The sequence below is a fragment of the Chrysemys picta genome, chromosome 2 (genome assembly GCF_011386835.1).
Source record: "Chrysemys picta bellii isolate R12L10 chromosome 2, ASM1138683v2, whole genome shotgun sequence".
Taxonomy (NCBI): domain Eukaryota; kingdom Metazoa; phylum Chordata; order Testudines; family Emydidae; genus Chrysemys; species Chrysemys picta.
Window position 1 is genome coordinate 149,890,553 of NC_088792.1, and position 17,015 is coordinate 149,907,567.

At 60.4% G+C, this 17,015-nt stretch overlaps 1 protein-coding gene across 39 annotated transcripts in view; it reads left to right on the forward strand.

The window, feature by feature from the left end:
- CAMK2B (calcium/calmodulin dependent protein kinase II beta) overlaps nt 1–10,628 on the forward strand; it is a 141,833-nt gene extending 131,205 nt beyond the window's left edge. For 16 of the 39 annotated variants that reach the window (XM_005312367.3, XM_065584355.1, XM_065584344.1 and 13 more), the window contains 4 exons: nt 8,054–8,129; nt 8,449–8,543; nt 9,211–9,445; nt 10,030–10,628. In XM_005312367.3, coding sequence (XP_005312424.1) covers nt 8,054–8,129; nt 8,449–8,543; nt 9,211–9,443 — 404 coding nt within the window. In that variant the 3' untranslated portion in view covers nt 9,444–9,445; nt 10,030–10,628. Of the gene's footprint in view, nt 1–1,583; nt 1,713–2,877; nt 3,007–4,388; nt 4,503–8,053; nt 8,130–8,448; nt 8,544–9,210; nt 9,446–10,029 lie in introns of all 39 variants that reach the window. The other 23 variants (XM_065584335.1, XM_065584341.1, XM_065584342.1 and 20 more) reach the window with 4 other exon arrangements.
- The last annotated feature ends 6,387 nt before the right edge of the window (nt 10,629–17,015 follow it).

A 17,015-nucleotide genomic window follows, 5' to 3' on the forward strand; every position in this document is an offset into this window, starting at 1 on the left:
AAAGCCAGTGTTCCTCCTGTCCCTGAGAGCTCGCCCTCTCCTGCTGTATCCGTTCCCTCACCCCCTGTCACGGAGAGTGGGGGAGTCAGGGCCCTACACCCCTCTTTCTGGGATTCACCGTGACGCTCAGCCAGCCAGTAAAATAGAAGGTTTATTGAACAATAGGAACGCAGTCTACAACAGAGCTTGTAGGTACAACCAGGACCCCTCAGGCAAGTCCTTCTTTGGGGGGCAGGGAGCTTAGACCGCAGAGACTTGGGGTTCCCTGCGTTCCATCACCCAGCCCCAAACTGAAACTAAAAACTCCTCCAGCTGCTCTCTCTCTTCCCCCCAGCTCCACCTCTCCTTTGTCCAGTCTCCAGCCAGAAGGTGTCACTTCTCCCAACCCCGCTCCTGGCTCAGGTTACAGCTCAGGGATTTTCCTGCAAGGGCAATTTCCCATCCCCAATGTAACTCCCCTCCTCCGTCACACACCCCCAGCCAAGAGCCCTGTGGAAGTTACCTGGGCTGCTCATCCGGGGTGTGTCAGGGTGCAGGGCCGGGTCCCACAGAGCCCGTCCAGCCGCTCTCCCATCCCATGTGGTCTCGTGGCCGGAGCACTAGAAAACGTCCTGTGGGGAACCACCATGCCTTGGCCCCGGCGGAAGCTCGTGGGGCTTTGCCATCTCATGTGGGGCATCCGGCAGGTGCCCACAGTCAGTGCCTGCCGGGGACGCAGCCGGGAAGCGGAATATTGCCAAGGCTCAGGCAGGAGAGCTGTTGTGCGGGCGGACGCGGGGTAGGCCTCGCTCAGTATCCAGGTTAGGGAGGGGATTATAATGGCTAGCCTTGCTGAGGACATAGCACTTAGAGGGCAGGGAGTAACCTGGCCACTCTGCCCCGCATCTCCCCTCTGTTCAGCAATTGCAGGGGCAGATACATCCCCTCCACTCCACCCCGGCTGCCCTAAATCCCACCCCGGCCTCTGAGCCTCTGCAAACGGTGCAAAATCGCTGCACTGCTCGTCTGCTCCTGCCACGTCCCTTCCAGTCTCCACTCTGCTGGCAACTGGTACCGAGCCCTGTGCCTGGGCATAGGGGCTCCCTGCACCAGGGCAGGGTTTCCCTTTGTGCCAGCTCAGCTGGGCAGCACTGGAGCATGGTCTGCATTTAGCGTGTTCAGGTTCCTTTCCTTTCCAACCGTCACCTGTCCGCCACCCCTAACCCACACTGGGATGCAGGGGTGGGTTCTGGAGGACGAATCCAGCCTTTGCCTGCCTCCTGCCACAAGGAGACGACCTGGGCTAGCTCCACAGAGCCCGTCACCCCCTTGTGGCACCGAGGGGCTTTGCCACGGCACGTTGGTTTTGTTATTAATAACGAGAGTCCTTAGAGTGAAATTAGCACCGTGAAGTCCATGGCCTCGCTCGCCGTCCCTGACAGCTCCGGGGAAGCCCTGATATTGGAAATCAATACAGACCTCCTCCCACACCTGCTCCTCCCACACCAGCTCCTCCCCTGCTTTCCTCCTGTCTTGCTGCTTTTCCATTCCATTTTTCCATTCCATTCATCCTTCTCTCCATTCTTTTGTCTGTCCTGTCCCAGCTGCCAGGTTCTCTGACATTTTATTCACGGTGAGCAGGGGCTCCGGGCCCCCGGATACCGAAGGGCTGCAACCTGCCACCAGCCAGCCCTGCCCATCTCCAGCTGTCACAAACCCTCCGCCTCCCCAGCGTAAGTAGCGAGTGTGACTGGGGCCTCTGTGGCAGCCATGCAGATGCCTGTCCCCTGGGGTCTGGGTAGGAGGTCCCGGTGTCCAGGAGCCAAGCTAGAGAGAAGGATCTGCCACCTCTCGTGGTTTGAGAGCCAGTCTTGCAATGGATGCAGTTTTCCTGGAAGGCCCGGCTCCCGGAGACACTCACGTTACAGTGCTGCTGGCGTGAGACAATGAAACAGAACGAGCCAGGCCCTCAGAATCCGAAGCTCGGCCTCGTCAAACCTGACTGAGATTTTAAAAAAAAGACCCAATGAAGGTTGGGTTCCGTTTCTTTGCCGCCTGGTTTCTGAGCCTTTAGGTTACTTGGCTTGGGTTACATGCCAAGCTTTTCTCCACAACCACCACCGCGAGGAAGGTGCTGCTTGTGGTGGGAAAGCTGAGCCTCTGATTGGTAATCATCTGCCTCCAGGAGCTGGGGCTTCAAGAGAGAAAGCAGCCATTGCAAGACTTGCACTAAAGCCCTGGCCATGCTTCCCCCGCGTGACCTCTTCCCTTTCGTCTCTGCCCTTGGCCCGTTCCTACAGCACTTGACGAACTCAGCTGGCATTTTCCCTAGGATGCTGCGTGAACTCTCCCCTAAACCCCAGGGGAGCAGAGCTGCCACCTCCCTCCAGGGCCTTGCACCCCTCCAAACAGCAACGTTATAAGCTGGATTTGCCAGGATCGCTCCCTCCTATTGGTCGGCCCAGTACCAGCCTCCAGACTTACGCAGAGCATTCCATTGTGCACGAGAGGTCACTATTACTATTTATACTACCGGCACGTCTACGTGCGCCAGGCATGGCCCAGGACCCCACCCTGCCAGGCGCTATACAGACATGGAGCAAAGGAGCTGGTCGGCTAATCATGACCAGCCCCAGAATGGCAAATTGCCGCCCTGCGCCTGGCACAAGCCACGCAGCGAGTCAGTTGCAGGACTGGGGTTCGAAGCCAGGCGTTCTTGGCTCTCAGCCCAGATGCTAAACCACAGAGCAATCCCATTCCCCAGGGTCATAGGCAGAGTGCAGGGTATGCTGGCTAGCAGAAGGCCCCGCCGCAGCTCCCGGCTCTTCCCTGCGCTCCTCCTCTCCGTCACGCTTCCATTCCACCTGTCTCATCCTTCTCTCGTCTGTCCCATCCCAGCCACCAAGTTCTCTGACATTTTAAGCACGGTGAGGAAGGGCTCTGGACCCCCGGATGCTGAGGGGCCGCGGCCTGCCGGGAGCCAGCCCTGCCCGTCTCCAGCTGTGGCGAACCCTCTTGTTCCCCAGCGTAAGTAGCGGGGCTCAGGGGGGCCTGCGGCTCGGCACTGGACTAGTTTCTCTGGCCACCGCGGACCAGTGCAGTCGCCCGCTGGGCGCCTCCTGGCTGCGTGTGGTGGGGGCTACGGTTCACCTGCCCCTTCGCTATTTTCTTTCGGGGCTCCTGGTCTGAGCGCTGGGCGTTTGCTTTGTGCTCTGTGGGTGGAGGCCGAGCTGGACACGGCTTGTGAGGAATCCCCTTGTACAGACCCCCTTCGCCTCAGCCTTGAGCCTGCTGTCCCGGGGAAGCCAGCCGGGGACCTTGCCCCCCCCGGGCCTTGCCACCACTCTCAGCCTGGGCAACCCTCCCCTCGTCCGACGGCCCTGGGTTCTAGTCATGCCTGCCCGCTGGGATTGGGCTATCAATGGGACCCTGCACTGGCCCTCTTCTTGGCCAAAGCAGAGGCCTCTAGACATGCTCTGTCTCCTTTGGCTTGAAAGGAACCAGGCCCCTTTCGGGGTGGTTATGACCACCGCAGCCCCTCTCCAAGGTAGGGCTGGGTAGGTCCCAACGTAGGCACCCGCCAGCCCCATTTCACTGCTGCCCAATGGTGCCCAGACCAGGAGCTGGACTCGATCACCCTTCGCTGGGATAAAAGGGAACAGTGTGCCCACTCCATGCCCGCTGCAGAGCTGAGCTCCACAGCGCCTGCCTGGCAATGCTGTGCCATGAGCCCTGCACACGGAGCAAAGCCGAGTGCAGGCTGCTGCGCTCCCCAGAAGTGGGGGGGGGCACAGCAGGTGCCCCTCGCTCCTTTCCCGCATGGTGCCAACAGCCAGCAGGGCAGGTGGGTTTTGCTTGTCAAGGTTTCTCCCGCTGGTTTTTGCCTTTAGAAGCAGGCTCGTCCCTGACTCAGTGGGGAATCTCTTTGGGGGGTATGTGGGGATCTCAGGGCTGCATCTCCCACCAAGGAAGGGCCATTTGTGTCCAGCACAGGGGCCCTCCAGAGCTAAAACACAAGCTGGGGCTGGAACAAACTCATCCCTTCAGGTCGGGCACCAAGGGGGGGCCAGGAACATGCGCTCCCCCGTGCATTACTAGGGCAATAAACAACAGGGGGGGGATTTCACCAGCCCCCCACTTCCTGAACCCCTCCCTGGCACCTCGTTCCCAGGCCTGCGTGTTCTGCGCTCCGGAGAGCTGGATTTTGAATGTAAAAACAACCAGCGCTCGCCCCTTTTCGGCTCCTCTGCTCAGCAGGAAGGTGCTGGGGAGAGCCTCCCGCCCGAGGTCTCCAGCAGGGAGGGCATGCGTCCCAGGCCAGTTGAATCCCACCCTTCCCTGTGCACCTTCCCGTGTCACTTTTCCATTCCATGCATCGTCTCATCCGTCTCTCGGCCGTCCCGGCCCAGCCGCCAGGTTCTCGGACCTTTTCAACACGGTGAGGAGGGGCTCCGGGCCCCCGGACACTGCCGTCAGCCAGCCCTGCCCATCTCCAGCCGTCACGAACCCTCTGCCTCCCCTGCGTAAGTAACGGGGCTTGGGGACGAGGGGCTGCGGCTCGGCCTCAGTCACCCAGCTTGGATCTGCCTCCAGCCCTGAAATCTGCCCTGGCAGTCACCCTGGGGCTGGGTCTCAGCGGGTGCTCTCCTGGCACAGAGCCCAAACCCATCTGCAACACCCATGTGGGCTGGCACAGCAGCATGGAGGGCCATTGGCAGAGTCGGGGGGGGCGGAGCGAGGATATCAGAGAGGGCTGCTGGGTCAGGACTGAGGGGCATCAGTAGAGCTGGGGGGGAGCCCAGGACTGGGACAGCGGGGGGGAGAGGGGGGCTGTGGGTCAGGACTGAGGGGCATCGGCAGAGCTGTGTGGGGAGCCCAGGGCTGGGCTAGCAGGGGCTGCGGGTCAGGACTGAGGGGTGTTAGCACAGACGTATGCTGGCGGGAGGGGCGTTTTGCTCGGTTCACAGTTGTCTGAGCGCTGGGCTCTGGGCTCCTGCCCAGGCGCTGTAGCGTCAGGTGTCCCGGGCGCTGGGAATCCCGGCACGGATGGTTTACAGGGCTGGCTGACAGCTCGCAGCCAGGGGCAGGCCCGGGGAATGGGAGCTGCCGAGCCAGGGGTGGGGAGCTGAGCAGGGAGAAGCACTGTGTGGCGCAGGCATGACTAGCAGGCTCACAGGTAAGGGCTGGTTTGGCTGGGACCGGGGAAGGATTTGGGGAGTCTCTGGAGCTGGCTGGGGTGGGGACAGACCCTTCCCCTGAAGGCTGTGCTGGGTGCCGAGGCCGATTAGCCGGAACTATTGTGGAGGGGCAGGAATTTGAACTAACTCAGGGTGGGGGGCAGACCCGGGGCAGGGGAGCGGGACACAGAAGGGGTTGTGGCAGGACTGGCACTGGCTGGCTGATCCCAAGAGGGTGTGAGCTGTTCACCCCGGGGCCCAGGGCGCGAGGTCCCTCCCACAGGGCAGGGCTGATGTTCTGATACAGCCACAGCCTGGCGCCGTTCGGGGGGGGCTAGTTCGGCTCCCGTCTGCGTGGTGTGAAGCAGAGAGAGGAGCTGGGGTTACACCTCAGGAGCTCGACCCCTCGGAAGCATCAAGGCCCTGGGCTGGGACCCTGGTGTCCAGTTGGGCCCGGAGGCGGTGCAGAGCGGGAGGGAGCTGTAGTGCGGGGGCTGGGTGCAGGAGGAACAAAGGTGCTGTTGGAAATGAGGGCAGCGATGCAGGGAGATTGCAGGGGAGAAGGCTCTTGCACCCATGCTGTGGAAGGGGCCGGTGCCAGAGCAGGGGCAGGGATGGAGAGCGAGCGGGTCTGGGGGATGGCCAGGAGAGCACAGTGTGTAGCACCTGGGTCCGGGGGATGGAGTGAGCAGCAGAGTCCGGGGCCTCTGGGGGCAGCCCCATAGGCTGGGAGTGAGGAGGGACTGGGGAATTCAGCAGTGGGGCCATCGCATGGAGGGCCCAGGCGAGAAGGATGGGTGCAGGCTCTGGGGGGTGGGAGTCTGTTGGGCAAAGGAGGGGGGAGGGGCTTGCCCCCAGGAAGGTCCCTCTGGCCCAGGGGGAGGGTGAAGTCCCTGCTGGATGTTCCTGTGGGGCTGGGCCAGGCCTCGCTCACCCTGCCCCTCTCCAGTGGAGACAGCTTCCCCATTCCACCAGCCAAGGGAGCCAGGAGAAGCCCGCAGACAGCAGCTGGCCTGAGGGTCCAGCCCTGGGGTCAGTGTGTCCGTGTGGGGAGCTGTCCTGGTCTACCCACAGCAGTGTTGTCAGCCTGAGCTGGGTACCTGGCCTGGGACTCCAATAACATGACAGTAACTAATAACCGTCAGTTCCCCACACAGCCCCGCTCAGAGACACTGGGCAGCCCCCCAGCCCCTGGATGCTATTCACACGCAGCCTGGCTCCACCGGGCCATATGGCGTCTAGGGGCTTTCTTAAACACTGCCAAAAAAGACTACCAAGCCATTCTAGAAATCAGTGGGGTGGCCTCATCTGGCTCCGGTGGACAGGACCAGGCCCCCCCATCTCAGTGCGCAGTGGGAAGGAACAAGGGCCTGGACTAACGCCCCTGGGACGAGCGATTGAAAAGACTGGCGACAAATAAGGGAGGACAGGATAAAAGCATAGAAAACAATGGCTGAGCTGGAGCAGGGGAAGCATTTGTTCTCCCGTCTCAAAACACAAGAACAAGGCGCCATTCGGGGACACTGAAATTCAGAACCGATAAAGGGCGATGCTTTTTCACACCGTTAGACAGTGGAACCCCCTGCCACTGGACGCAGGTGAGGCCAAAGGGATTGGACGGTTGTGTGGATAACAAGAACCTCCCACGTTAGCAGCAGCACATTTGGGACGGGCTAGCAAACCTTGTGCTTTGGAGCTAAAACCAGCCTCAGGCAGGGATGGAGGGAGATTTATGTGGGAGGCAGATTAGCCCCCATCTGCCACTGTTGGCTTCTGCTGAACCATCTGGTGCTGGCCACTGATGCAACCAGGAGCCCGGACAAGATGGGCCATGACTGTGTAACCCCTCCGTGCAGGCCGGCTGGCCCCCCCGGCCCTTGCCCGCTGCAGGTGGGGCACTCTCTTCCTTGGCACTCCCCCCCCGTTGGAGCCCTTCCCCTAGCTGTGCTGGGCAGGGAAGGGGTGTCCCCCCACGGCACGCCTTGCAGGGGCTGTTCTGTGGGCAAGCAGGGACCGTGGCCAGACAGCAAGAGAAAGGGGAACTGGGGTGCCTGGCGAGAAGAGCCCCTCTAGGGCAGGCTCCAGGCCCCCAGCAGCTTCGAGGCCAGGGGTGCTAGAGAGGGGTTAGACCCCCCCACCACCACACTGGATTGAAGTGTCTCGGGGCCTGCATCGCCCCTCGCTCTCCCTGCTGTGACAGGGAGCAGGACAGGACGCCCTGACCCCGACCCGGGCCCCGCTCTGCAGCAGCACGGCAGGGCAGGGCCACCAGCCCCATGGGGCCAAGGGGCAGGAAATGGATGCCGCAGGGCAGGCCAGAAGTTTCCGAGCACTGCTCCCGTGGCAGGGAGCTGAGCCGCGGCTCCGCTGCATAATGCATGGGCACTGAGCTAAATGGGTCACCTGGGCATCTCCCAGTCCCCCTTCCTCCCCCCAGGCCTGGAGCACGGGCTGCAGGAGGGTTATGGGGTACGGCTGGGCAAGGGACACCAGAGGGTTACTGGGCTGGGAATGGGGCACGGGAGGTTTCTGGACCTGGGTGGATCTGGGGCACAGGGGAGCTGTGGGCATGGGGCACGGGAGGGCTATGGGGCTGGACCTGGAGGGTATGAGGAAGGGGCTAGAGCTGACTGGTTTTTCAGGGTGCCCGGTTGTCGGCCCTGGAGGCAGAAGCCCTGGGGGTGCCCACCAGGCAGTGCCAGAACGGGCTTCCCCAGTTTGTGCCCCCCACACACAGTGCCTCAGCCGGGGCAGAAGGGGGCAGCTCGTGGGCTGGGCAAACTGTGAGTTGTGGTGAGCCCGGCCGCCCATGGGTAACTGCCAGGTCTGGCCCTGGTGGCCAGGGGCTCCCCCCAGTGCCCACCCCCTGCTGACACCCCCCGCTCTCCGCCCTGCAGCCCGCAAGCAGGAAATCATCAAGATCACCGAGCAGCTGATTGAGGCCGTGAACAACGGGGACTTCGAGGCCTATGCGTGAGTCCCCGGGGCAGAGCGGTGCTGGGCGCGGGGATCTGCGGGCAGCCTGGGCTTGGGTTCCCCACGGGCCAGCCTTGGCCCCCGCCCCCACATGCCATGCCGCGAGCCAAGGCCGGCCCTCGGGGAACCCAAGCCCAGGCAGGGGCGATGGGGCCCTGCCCGCTGGGTGGGGAGACGGGCACCGAGGCAGCCTCCTGCCAGGCCGGCATGGGGGTCGAGGTGGCTGGCGGTGCAGGCCGTGGGTTCTCTCTGGATGGGGCTGGGGCGCTGCGAGGCGCCCTGCCCTGTCACTCATCGCCCCGCTCTTCCCTTCTAGGAAGATCTGCGACCCAGGCCTGACGTCATTCGAACCCGAAGCCCTGGGCAATCTGGTCGAGGGGATGGACTTCCACAGATTCTACTTCGAAAACTGTGAGTGAGGGCGCCTGCTGCCAGGGCGGGGCTGGGCACCCCACAGACTGGCCTGGCTTGGCACCCAGGGGTCCTGCCAGCCGGCCCAGCTCGGACTCCAGGCTCACATTGACCCTGCTCAGTGCCCGGGGGTCGTATTGGCCAACCCAGCGCAGGGTTCTGGCGATCCTGCTGACCAGACTTGGCTCAGTGCCTGGGGTTCCTGGCAGTCGGCCCAGCGCGGTGCCCAATGGTCGTATTGGCCATCACAGCACAGGACTTGGGGCCCTGCCATCTGGCCCAGCTTGACGCTCAGAAGTCCTGCTGGCCGGCCTGGCTTGGGGTCCAGGGGTCCTGCCGGCCCAACCCAGCTCAGCACCCAGGGTCCTTCTGGCTGGGCCCTGGCCCTTGATTTGATGCTCAGAGCAAGACGTATCCAAGACCCCTCACCCCCTGGCTCTGACCCAATGGGCCTCACCACAGCCCTGCCCCCAAGACCTGCCCTCTCCCCATGATCCTCCAAAAGCTGCCCCCACCCCAGGGCCCCCCATGACCTGCCCCCTCCCTGCAAGACCGTCTCCCAAGCTGTTGCCGCGTGCCCTGGGCTCACTGCTGGTCCCTTGGGCCCATCCCTCTGGCTCTGGGCTGCAGGCCACCCCCGGCTCACAGCGGCTCTCTGCCTCCCCAGTGTTATCCAAAAACAACAAGCCCATCCACACGACCATCCTGAACCCCCATGTGCACGTGATCGGGGAGGACGCCGCCTGCATTGCCTACATCCGCCTGACGCAGTACATCGACGGGCAGGGCCGGCCCCGCACCAGCCAGTCCGAGGAGACCCGCGTCTGGCACCGCCGCGATGGCAAGTGGCAGAACGTCCACTTCCACTGCTCGGGGGCGCCCGTGGCACCGCTGCAGTGAAGGTGAGACCAGAGCCCAAGCGGCCCCCGCCCCCATCCGCTCCCCCACCGGGGCCGATCCAGGGCTGGTGAGACCAGAACCAGAATCTCCCTGACCCAACCCGGCCTCCCCTCTCCGCGGTGCTGCTCTGGAGAAGGTGGGATCAGAACCAGAGCCCCCCCCCCCCCCCCCAAACCTAACCCGTGTTTAACACACACATCCCACCGATAGTGCTGCTCCGGGGAACGTGAGATCAGAACCAGCCCCTGCTGATCCAGCCCTGCTTCGGGCTGGCAGGGATCCCTCTGCGTACCGGGCTGTGCCCACGAGGAGGGACCTTTGACGAGGTGGGTCAGCAGGTCTGGTTCTGGTGGAAGCCCCCAGCAGGAGCAGCCGGTCACAGGCCCGGTCTACGCTACGAAGCTCTCCTGGCTAGGAGAGTGACCAAACGCCCCTCCTGCTATGCCAGCAAAACCCTGGTCTAGATGCAGCTCTGCGGCCAGAAGGGCCGGTGTGGCTGAACTCCTGTGGTCTCCTGCCGCGTCTCTACCGGTGGCTGTCCCGGCGCAGGCCTGGCCCACGGCATGTGTGTGTTTGTGTCTTGCAGAGCTACCGCTGGCTGTTTTGGTTTCATCCCGAAGGAGACGGTGATTTGAGCTGAGCCGCTAGCCGGGAGCAGCGGTGCCAAGCACGCGCCCGCATGCACGTGTCCCCCCTCCCCCTGCCCGTTTCCAGTGCCTGTGTTTGCAGAAAAATACCACCACCAACAAAAAAAAAAACAACAACAACAACAAAAAACCCAATCCCACCCCGAGCCCAGCCCGGTCGTGACCTCTCCAGACCCAGCCGTCCCCCTCCCTGACCCCCCGTGTCCGTCCAGCCAGGTGAGCAGGTGTTGCGATGAAACTGTTCCGACTCTGATACAAACCTTCCTTCCAAAGCCCCGCGCCGCCCGCCCCCCGCGCTGCCTGCCCCTGCACTGAGCGGCGCTCCGCCGAGACGACTTGCATTCTCTGTCGAAGCATGGACCTTCCCCGTGGTCGTGTCCCGTGGTCGTGTTTGCGCTTGGACATCTGTGACCTGTTTTTCGAACCGTTCCTCGACAGCGGACTCTGCTCCCGAGCGCTCGGGCTTCCCCGGATCTTCCCCTTCTAGTTGTGCTTGTGGATTGTTCTGATGACGATGACATTACTATTCTTCGGCTGCCTCGTTCGTTTCTTCTTTGGTGGGTTTGGTCACTGGAGCCGTGGCTTTGCTGGGCCTGGATCCCCACCCCGTCCCCCGCTAGCCAACGGCTGGCTTGCCCCACACACCGCCGACCGGGGGGGAGAGGGAGTGTCGTGAAGTGGAGATATGCTGAATTCTTGCCAGGCCTAGAGCTTGTGAGATGCACCCACACCCCAGACCCCCTCGCCAAGAGTGCGGCTGTGCCCGGATCCGCTCAGGGACGGTCCCGGGGTGGCAGAGCTTGGAGGCCTGGCGCGGGGGTGACACACCAAGGCCTCTCTCTCGGCTAGCGCTAGACCCTGAATTTCCAGAGAGATGGGCAGGGAAGCCCTAAGTGGAGCGCTGAGTGTGGCAGGGTCAATCTCCAGCATCCCAGCAACCCAGTCCCAGGGGAGCGGTGGTCTCCAGCGAAGCCCACCGCCGCCCAGCACTCTATCGGATTCCCCGTAGGGGAGAGGAAAGCGAATGGGGGTTTCTCTAGTCCTGTCTCCAGCTCGAAGGTGTGAGCAGAGCTGCAGTCACCGGGCTCTGAGGGATGTCAGTACCACCGCAGGACTGGATTCCCTCAGAAGCGAGGGGGCCAAGCCGCCCTTCCAAGTGCCTGCTGCATCTGCCAGGGGCGTGGGCTCCTGGCTGGGTAGGGTCCCCTCCTCCTCGCCCCGGCCATGTTCAATGAGCAAGTGCCCCCCATCCCAGCTCAGCCCCTTGCCATTGCTGCCCCCCGGGGTGTTCGATTGGCCCCTCTCCCAGAGAGGGGTTGGCTGGACAGTCCGGGCTGAGTCACATGTAGCAGTGAAGGCTTGTTCTGGGGTGTTCAAGGGGCCAGCAGTGGGCTCGCCCCCTTGTCAGCGCCTGAGCTCTGCTCTGTGGAGCCGGCCGGGCTTACAGCCCCTTGGCATGTTGGTGAGCCTGGCCTTGTCCCGTTCGCTGCCATGGCTGGCTGTGCCCGTGGGCTGTGGGAGTGCCAGGGGGTGTACCCATGTGGGGCGCGCGCCACAGGCCAGTTAAAATGGCGGTTGGGGAAGACCCTGGCACCACCGAGGTCTTGGGCAGGGGGCTCAGCCTGGATCCCAGCTGGGCCGCTAGCTGTGTGGGACGGGGCTGGACATGTGCCCTGGCAGGGCAGTGTCAAGAGGCCACGACACACTCGGCAGGTGGGGCAGGAGTAGGTCAGGGTGAGGCAGGGGCCGGGGCAGGAGGGGTGCGATTGATGGTGGAGCAGTAGGAGAGGGCACGGGGCAGGTGGGGGCTGTGACGGACAGTCAGGGGCAGGAGAGTTGGCTGGTTTGCTCACAGGGCAGCTGGAGGCGCTAGAGGAGCAAACGGGTGACAACACCCCAGCTCCATGGTGCCAGCACTGCCGGCTTTGCCCATGGCCTCTCTCTAGCCGAGGGCCCCGGGCGTGGCTGGGTGGGGCTCACACCCTGGCTGGACACCAGCATGCGGGAGTCAGCCCGGTGGAGGGTGAGGGGCACTGTGTGGCCAGGAGACTGGCCATGACGTGCAGAGTGCGGAGGAGAACTGCCCTGGGAAGGGGCAAAGCCCACTTGGTGTGAAAGTAACCAGGCAACAAGCAGGTGGGAGAATCCGGCACAGGATGGGCATGGGGGCATGTGCCCTGTGGGGCTGGGGCGTGGGCCTCACAGGTGGAGTATAAGATAGCACGTGACCCCCGGGGAGGGGGTGCAGGGGGGTGGTCCGCATATTGTGGCAAGCCAATCCGGGCGTTCTCGTTTATATCAGGGGGGCAGAGCATGGGGGATGGGACGGGCGCTGTGTTAATGTGGGGAGGGTGTGGGGCTGGCCGGGAGGGCCCACGCTGACCAAGAGAGGTAACGCTCGGCCTCCCTTTGTTATTGGGAGGGGCTTCTGGGGGCTGAGCGACAGCTACAGAAACTAACTGCACCACATCCCCAACTAACCCCCCCCGACCTCTCTTTCCCCCACCCCCCCAGCCAGCGGTCACAGCCGCCCTTTCCTCTGTGCAGTGCAGCCTGCGCACGAGCTCAGCGATTGCGTGCAAGCAGGGGCCGGAAGTGAGGGTCTGGTGGGGGGTCACTCCCGTCTCACCGCCACGTGGCCGGGGTCGTGTGCTCCGGGCCCGCGGTGATCTCCATGCTGCGGTTTGTCGTGTCTCGGTGTCCTTACCATTACCTGGGTTCTCCTGGGGTCTCTCCCCACGGACAAAGACTGCCCAGCGGCCTGGGTTTAAGAACAGCATCTCCAAGCACCAAGACTGCCCCTTGACTGGGAGAGAGCCCGCGAGGCACAGGGCCGCTGGCCGAGAACCCACCTTCTGGACAACCCGACCACAAGTAGATCCTGAAGGGGCCGGTTCAACCCTTCCCATCACTGGGGAAACTTGTCTGTGCCTTCGACGAGCGGCATGTACTTGGCCACCATTTGACCCACTCCAGGCCGGTCGCCCAGTTCAATGCCGTCCCAGCGGCTGGCGGGGTGAGCGAACTGGGTCTGTGCCTGGCTGACCCGCCCAACGCCATGAAGAGAATTCCCTTCCCCCAAACTCGTCCCTGGAGGAATTGCTGAGTTTCACAGCAACCTCCCTGGCCGCTCTGCTTGTCCCTTCCCCACACCGCACACTGCCAATGTGGGGAGCAACCGGTGCCTGCTGGACATCAGCCAGGCTCTGGGGTCCGACCGGCGAAGGACAAAGGCGAGTAGAAACTCCCCAGGCTGTTGGTCGCTGGCGCTGAGCGGTCGTGACAGGAGGCACCAGCTGCTCAGAGACTCTCTACGGGCTCCCAGGCCAGTTGGACGGGGCCTACTGCCGGTGAGGGGCTTGTCATGCAGCACCTTCTCTTCTCCTCTTGGGATGGGCAGATGGGGCCAGTCTGCTCCGCCAGTCGGCCGGCCTGCCCAGCACAGAGCAGAGCCCGTGACTCCGCTAGGCTAGAGCGGAGCTGTCAGCTGGACGTCCAGGCGCGAGTGCTGGAAGCTCACCACCGTCTCCTCTCCCCGCCGAGCTGATGGATCGCAGGAAGGACCAGCCGCCGGTGTGAGGCCGATGGAGGAAGGCGGGAGCCACACAACAGTGAGCCCTGCCAGTGACTGAGTCGTCACCTGCTTGGGGTGGGACTCGAATGCAGCACAAGCCCCTCATGAGGACCATAGGGTTTGGGTTGTGGGCCTGCCTGACACCGTCCATGAGCAACGGCCCTGGGTGGAGCCGCCCCTCCAGTCCCAGCTCTGGGCACTGCGCTGGGCTCCACAGGCAGGAGCAGAGATTCTCCTGCGGTCCCGGCTGCACTCACTGGACAGGCCCCTTTGTCACTGGCCAAGCTCACGGCTATGGAAGGACCTACCCTTGGGACCGGTCAGCCCACAGGGCTAACCTCACTGCTGGCCCCAGGCAGCCCCGGCTGCAGGGCCAGCTGACACCACAGCAGCTCAGCAGCCTGGAAAGCCGTCCCCACAAGGTTGGGTTTTCAGGCTGTGGATGATGCTGGGTGGGTGAACCTGCCGCCAGCTTGACTGACACAGCAGGGGTCTGCATGCCGGCACTGAAGGTGGGAGCTGCCTCAGACACAGCCTCAGCTCTCCACAGAACGGGCATAGAGTGGGGGACATGAACCAGCCCCCCCATGGCGTTGTGCACTGTACATTATTAGGTGTTTTATGGTACTACCTAGGGACCCCTGGCATGGCCCAGGACTGCCTGGTGCCAGGTGCTGTTCATTATTATGTGTATTACGGTAATGCCTAGGAGCCCCTGGTGTGGCCCAGGACCCCATGGCGTTATGCATGCTCCATTATTAGGTGTATTATGGTAGTGGTAGGAAGGGGAGAGAGGCCCCTCTGGCATGGCCCAGGACCCCATGGTGTTATGCACGGTCCATTATTAGGTGTATTACGATATCATGGTACCAGGCACTGTCCATTATTAGGTGCATTACAGTAGTGCCTAAGAGCTCCTGGCATGGCCCAGAACCCCATGGTGTTGTGCGCTGTACATTATTAGGTGTTTTATGGTAGTCCCTAGGAACCCCTGGCATGGCCCAGGACTGCATGGTGCCAGGTGCTGTACATTATTAAATGTATTACGGTAGTGACTAGGAGCCCCTGGTGTGGCCCAGGACCCTATAGTATTATGTATGGTCCATTATTAGGTGTATTACAGTAGTGGTAGGAAGGGGTGAGGGGCCCTCTGGCATGACCCAGGACCCGATGGTGTTGTGTATTACGGTATCATGGTATCAGGCACTGTTCATTATTAGGTGCATTCTGGTATCATGGTTCCAGGCACTGTTATTAGGTGCATTACAGCAGTGCCTAGGAGCCCCTGGCATGGCCCAGGACCCCATGGTGTTATGCACGGTCCATTATTAGGTGTATTATGGTAGTGCTAGGAAGGCCTCTCCAGTATGGCCCAGAATGCCATGGTGCCAGGGGCTGCCCATTATTAGGAGCATTACGGTACCATGGTGCGCGACGCAAAACCCAGAGCTTAGGCCTGGCCCAGGTTTTGCAAAAAAAAATCCTACATTTGAAACCCGTTCCCAGGGCCGGCCCACAACATTTTGGCACCTGAGGCAGGGAGCTCAAATGACACCCCCATACGCCCTCGCTTGAGCCAAAACTTTGAAAGGTTTCAATTCTGCCTCCTTCCTCTTCTACTCTCATGATCCTGCTCTGCTACCTACCGCAAGAAAGGAGAACTTTAAATGCCTTGTTCAAAAATTTTAAGTAACATTTAACTTTCAAACCCCTGAACAGCAAATGTAACTTTTCTTGTCTGCATAGTAAACACTGGCGTTTTTATCTGTTTGAATAATCAAAGTGGTGCTTTCCATGCCTTCTTGGTTGCCAAGATTTGAACTGCTTCCTGAAGGTCCACAGTCTGGGCCAGCTCCTGCTCTACTGAGATGGTTGCAAGGCTGACCAGCCTCTCCTGTGTCATTGTGGAGCGTAGATGTGTTTTCATTAACTTCAGCGTTCTCCACTGGCAACTGGTACAGGAAGTGTTAGAGGTATGCGCAGAACAACAAAAGCATTTGGAAAGAAGGTGGTCATCTTATTTGTGCACATATATTCCAGAACAGCCTTTGGCGTTGATCCTGCTAAAATGTATCTTGAAAGGGCTTTCAGTTCACCACCTAAATCACTCGCATCAATATCGCGCATGTCATCATGTGTCAACACTGCCTCTAGTGCCCTGCATTGCTGGTGTAGGTCTTCTTCAGATATAGTGAGGAGTTTTGAAATATCATACAACATCCCAAATATACTGCTGTGTTCCTTGAGCTGCATGAAACGTTCTTCAACTGACTGTATTGCACAATCTAGCACCTGGTTAAAGAATTCAACTTGGAATTGTTGTTTGGGGTCTCTTATGGGATTATCCCATGCCTCGTAATCAAAATTTCTTCTTCGGTGACTCTTGAATTCTTGAATGGGTGGGAAAATAGCTTCAGTGTGAAGTTCCTCTGCCAACTTCTGTGCACTCTTCAGAACGTTTTGAAATCCCTCAGCTGACCAGTAAGACTGCAGATATGACTTTGTTTTGTCCAGTCGTTCCATTGCTCCAGATATAACAAGGTCAACACCTTGGAGTCTCTTGCTTACAACATTTATTTCAAACAGTACGTCATGTCACAACACTAAGCCACACAGAAATTTGAAGTTATGTATGTTTCTGGTGATTCCATTTCCCTCTGCCATTGTTCTCCTGCGAACAGTTCCTGTCATAGCATTATCCTCCATAATGGCAACTCTGGCCTCATCTATCTTCCCAATTTGGTGTTTGATAGGCTTTATTACCTCCACTTGACTTTCCCATCATGTGGCACTCAGTAGCTTCAGTGTCAGAGAGGATGTTCCCAGATGTTGCTTCAAAATTTGCCATCGATGAGTTGATGCAGAGAAAAATACATAGATGCTTTGAATTACATTAAAAAATTCAGCAGCCTCACTAGAAGCTGATGCTGCATCCTGACCACCAAGTTCAGTGAATGAGAACTGCATGGGACAAAAAAAGCTCAAGGGTTTAACTCTTGGATCCGTGTCTGCACTCCTCTGTTCTTTCCTCTCATGTTGGCACCATTATCGCAGCCCTGACCTCTCATGTCAGCTATCGCAATTCCTGTATCTTCCAGCTTTTTAAGAAGCACATTTGTCATACCTGCTCCTGTAGTATCATCAATGTCAATAAATTCTAGAAAATGCTCTCTGACAGTCACCATTGCAGGGACATTTTCATTAGGTGCTGTAGTTGTTACAAAACGCACCATTAAAGTCATTTGTTCCGTATGACTGATGTCAGGTGTGCAGTCCAGAATAACAGAGTAATATCTTGCTGACTTCAGATCTGCCACAATCTTCTGTTTGACTTTTGTTGCCAGTAACTGT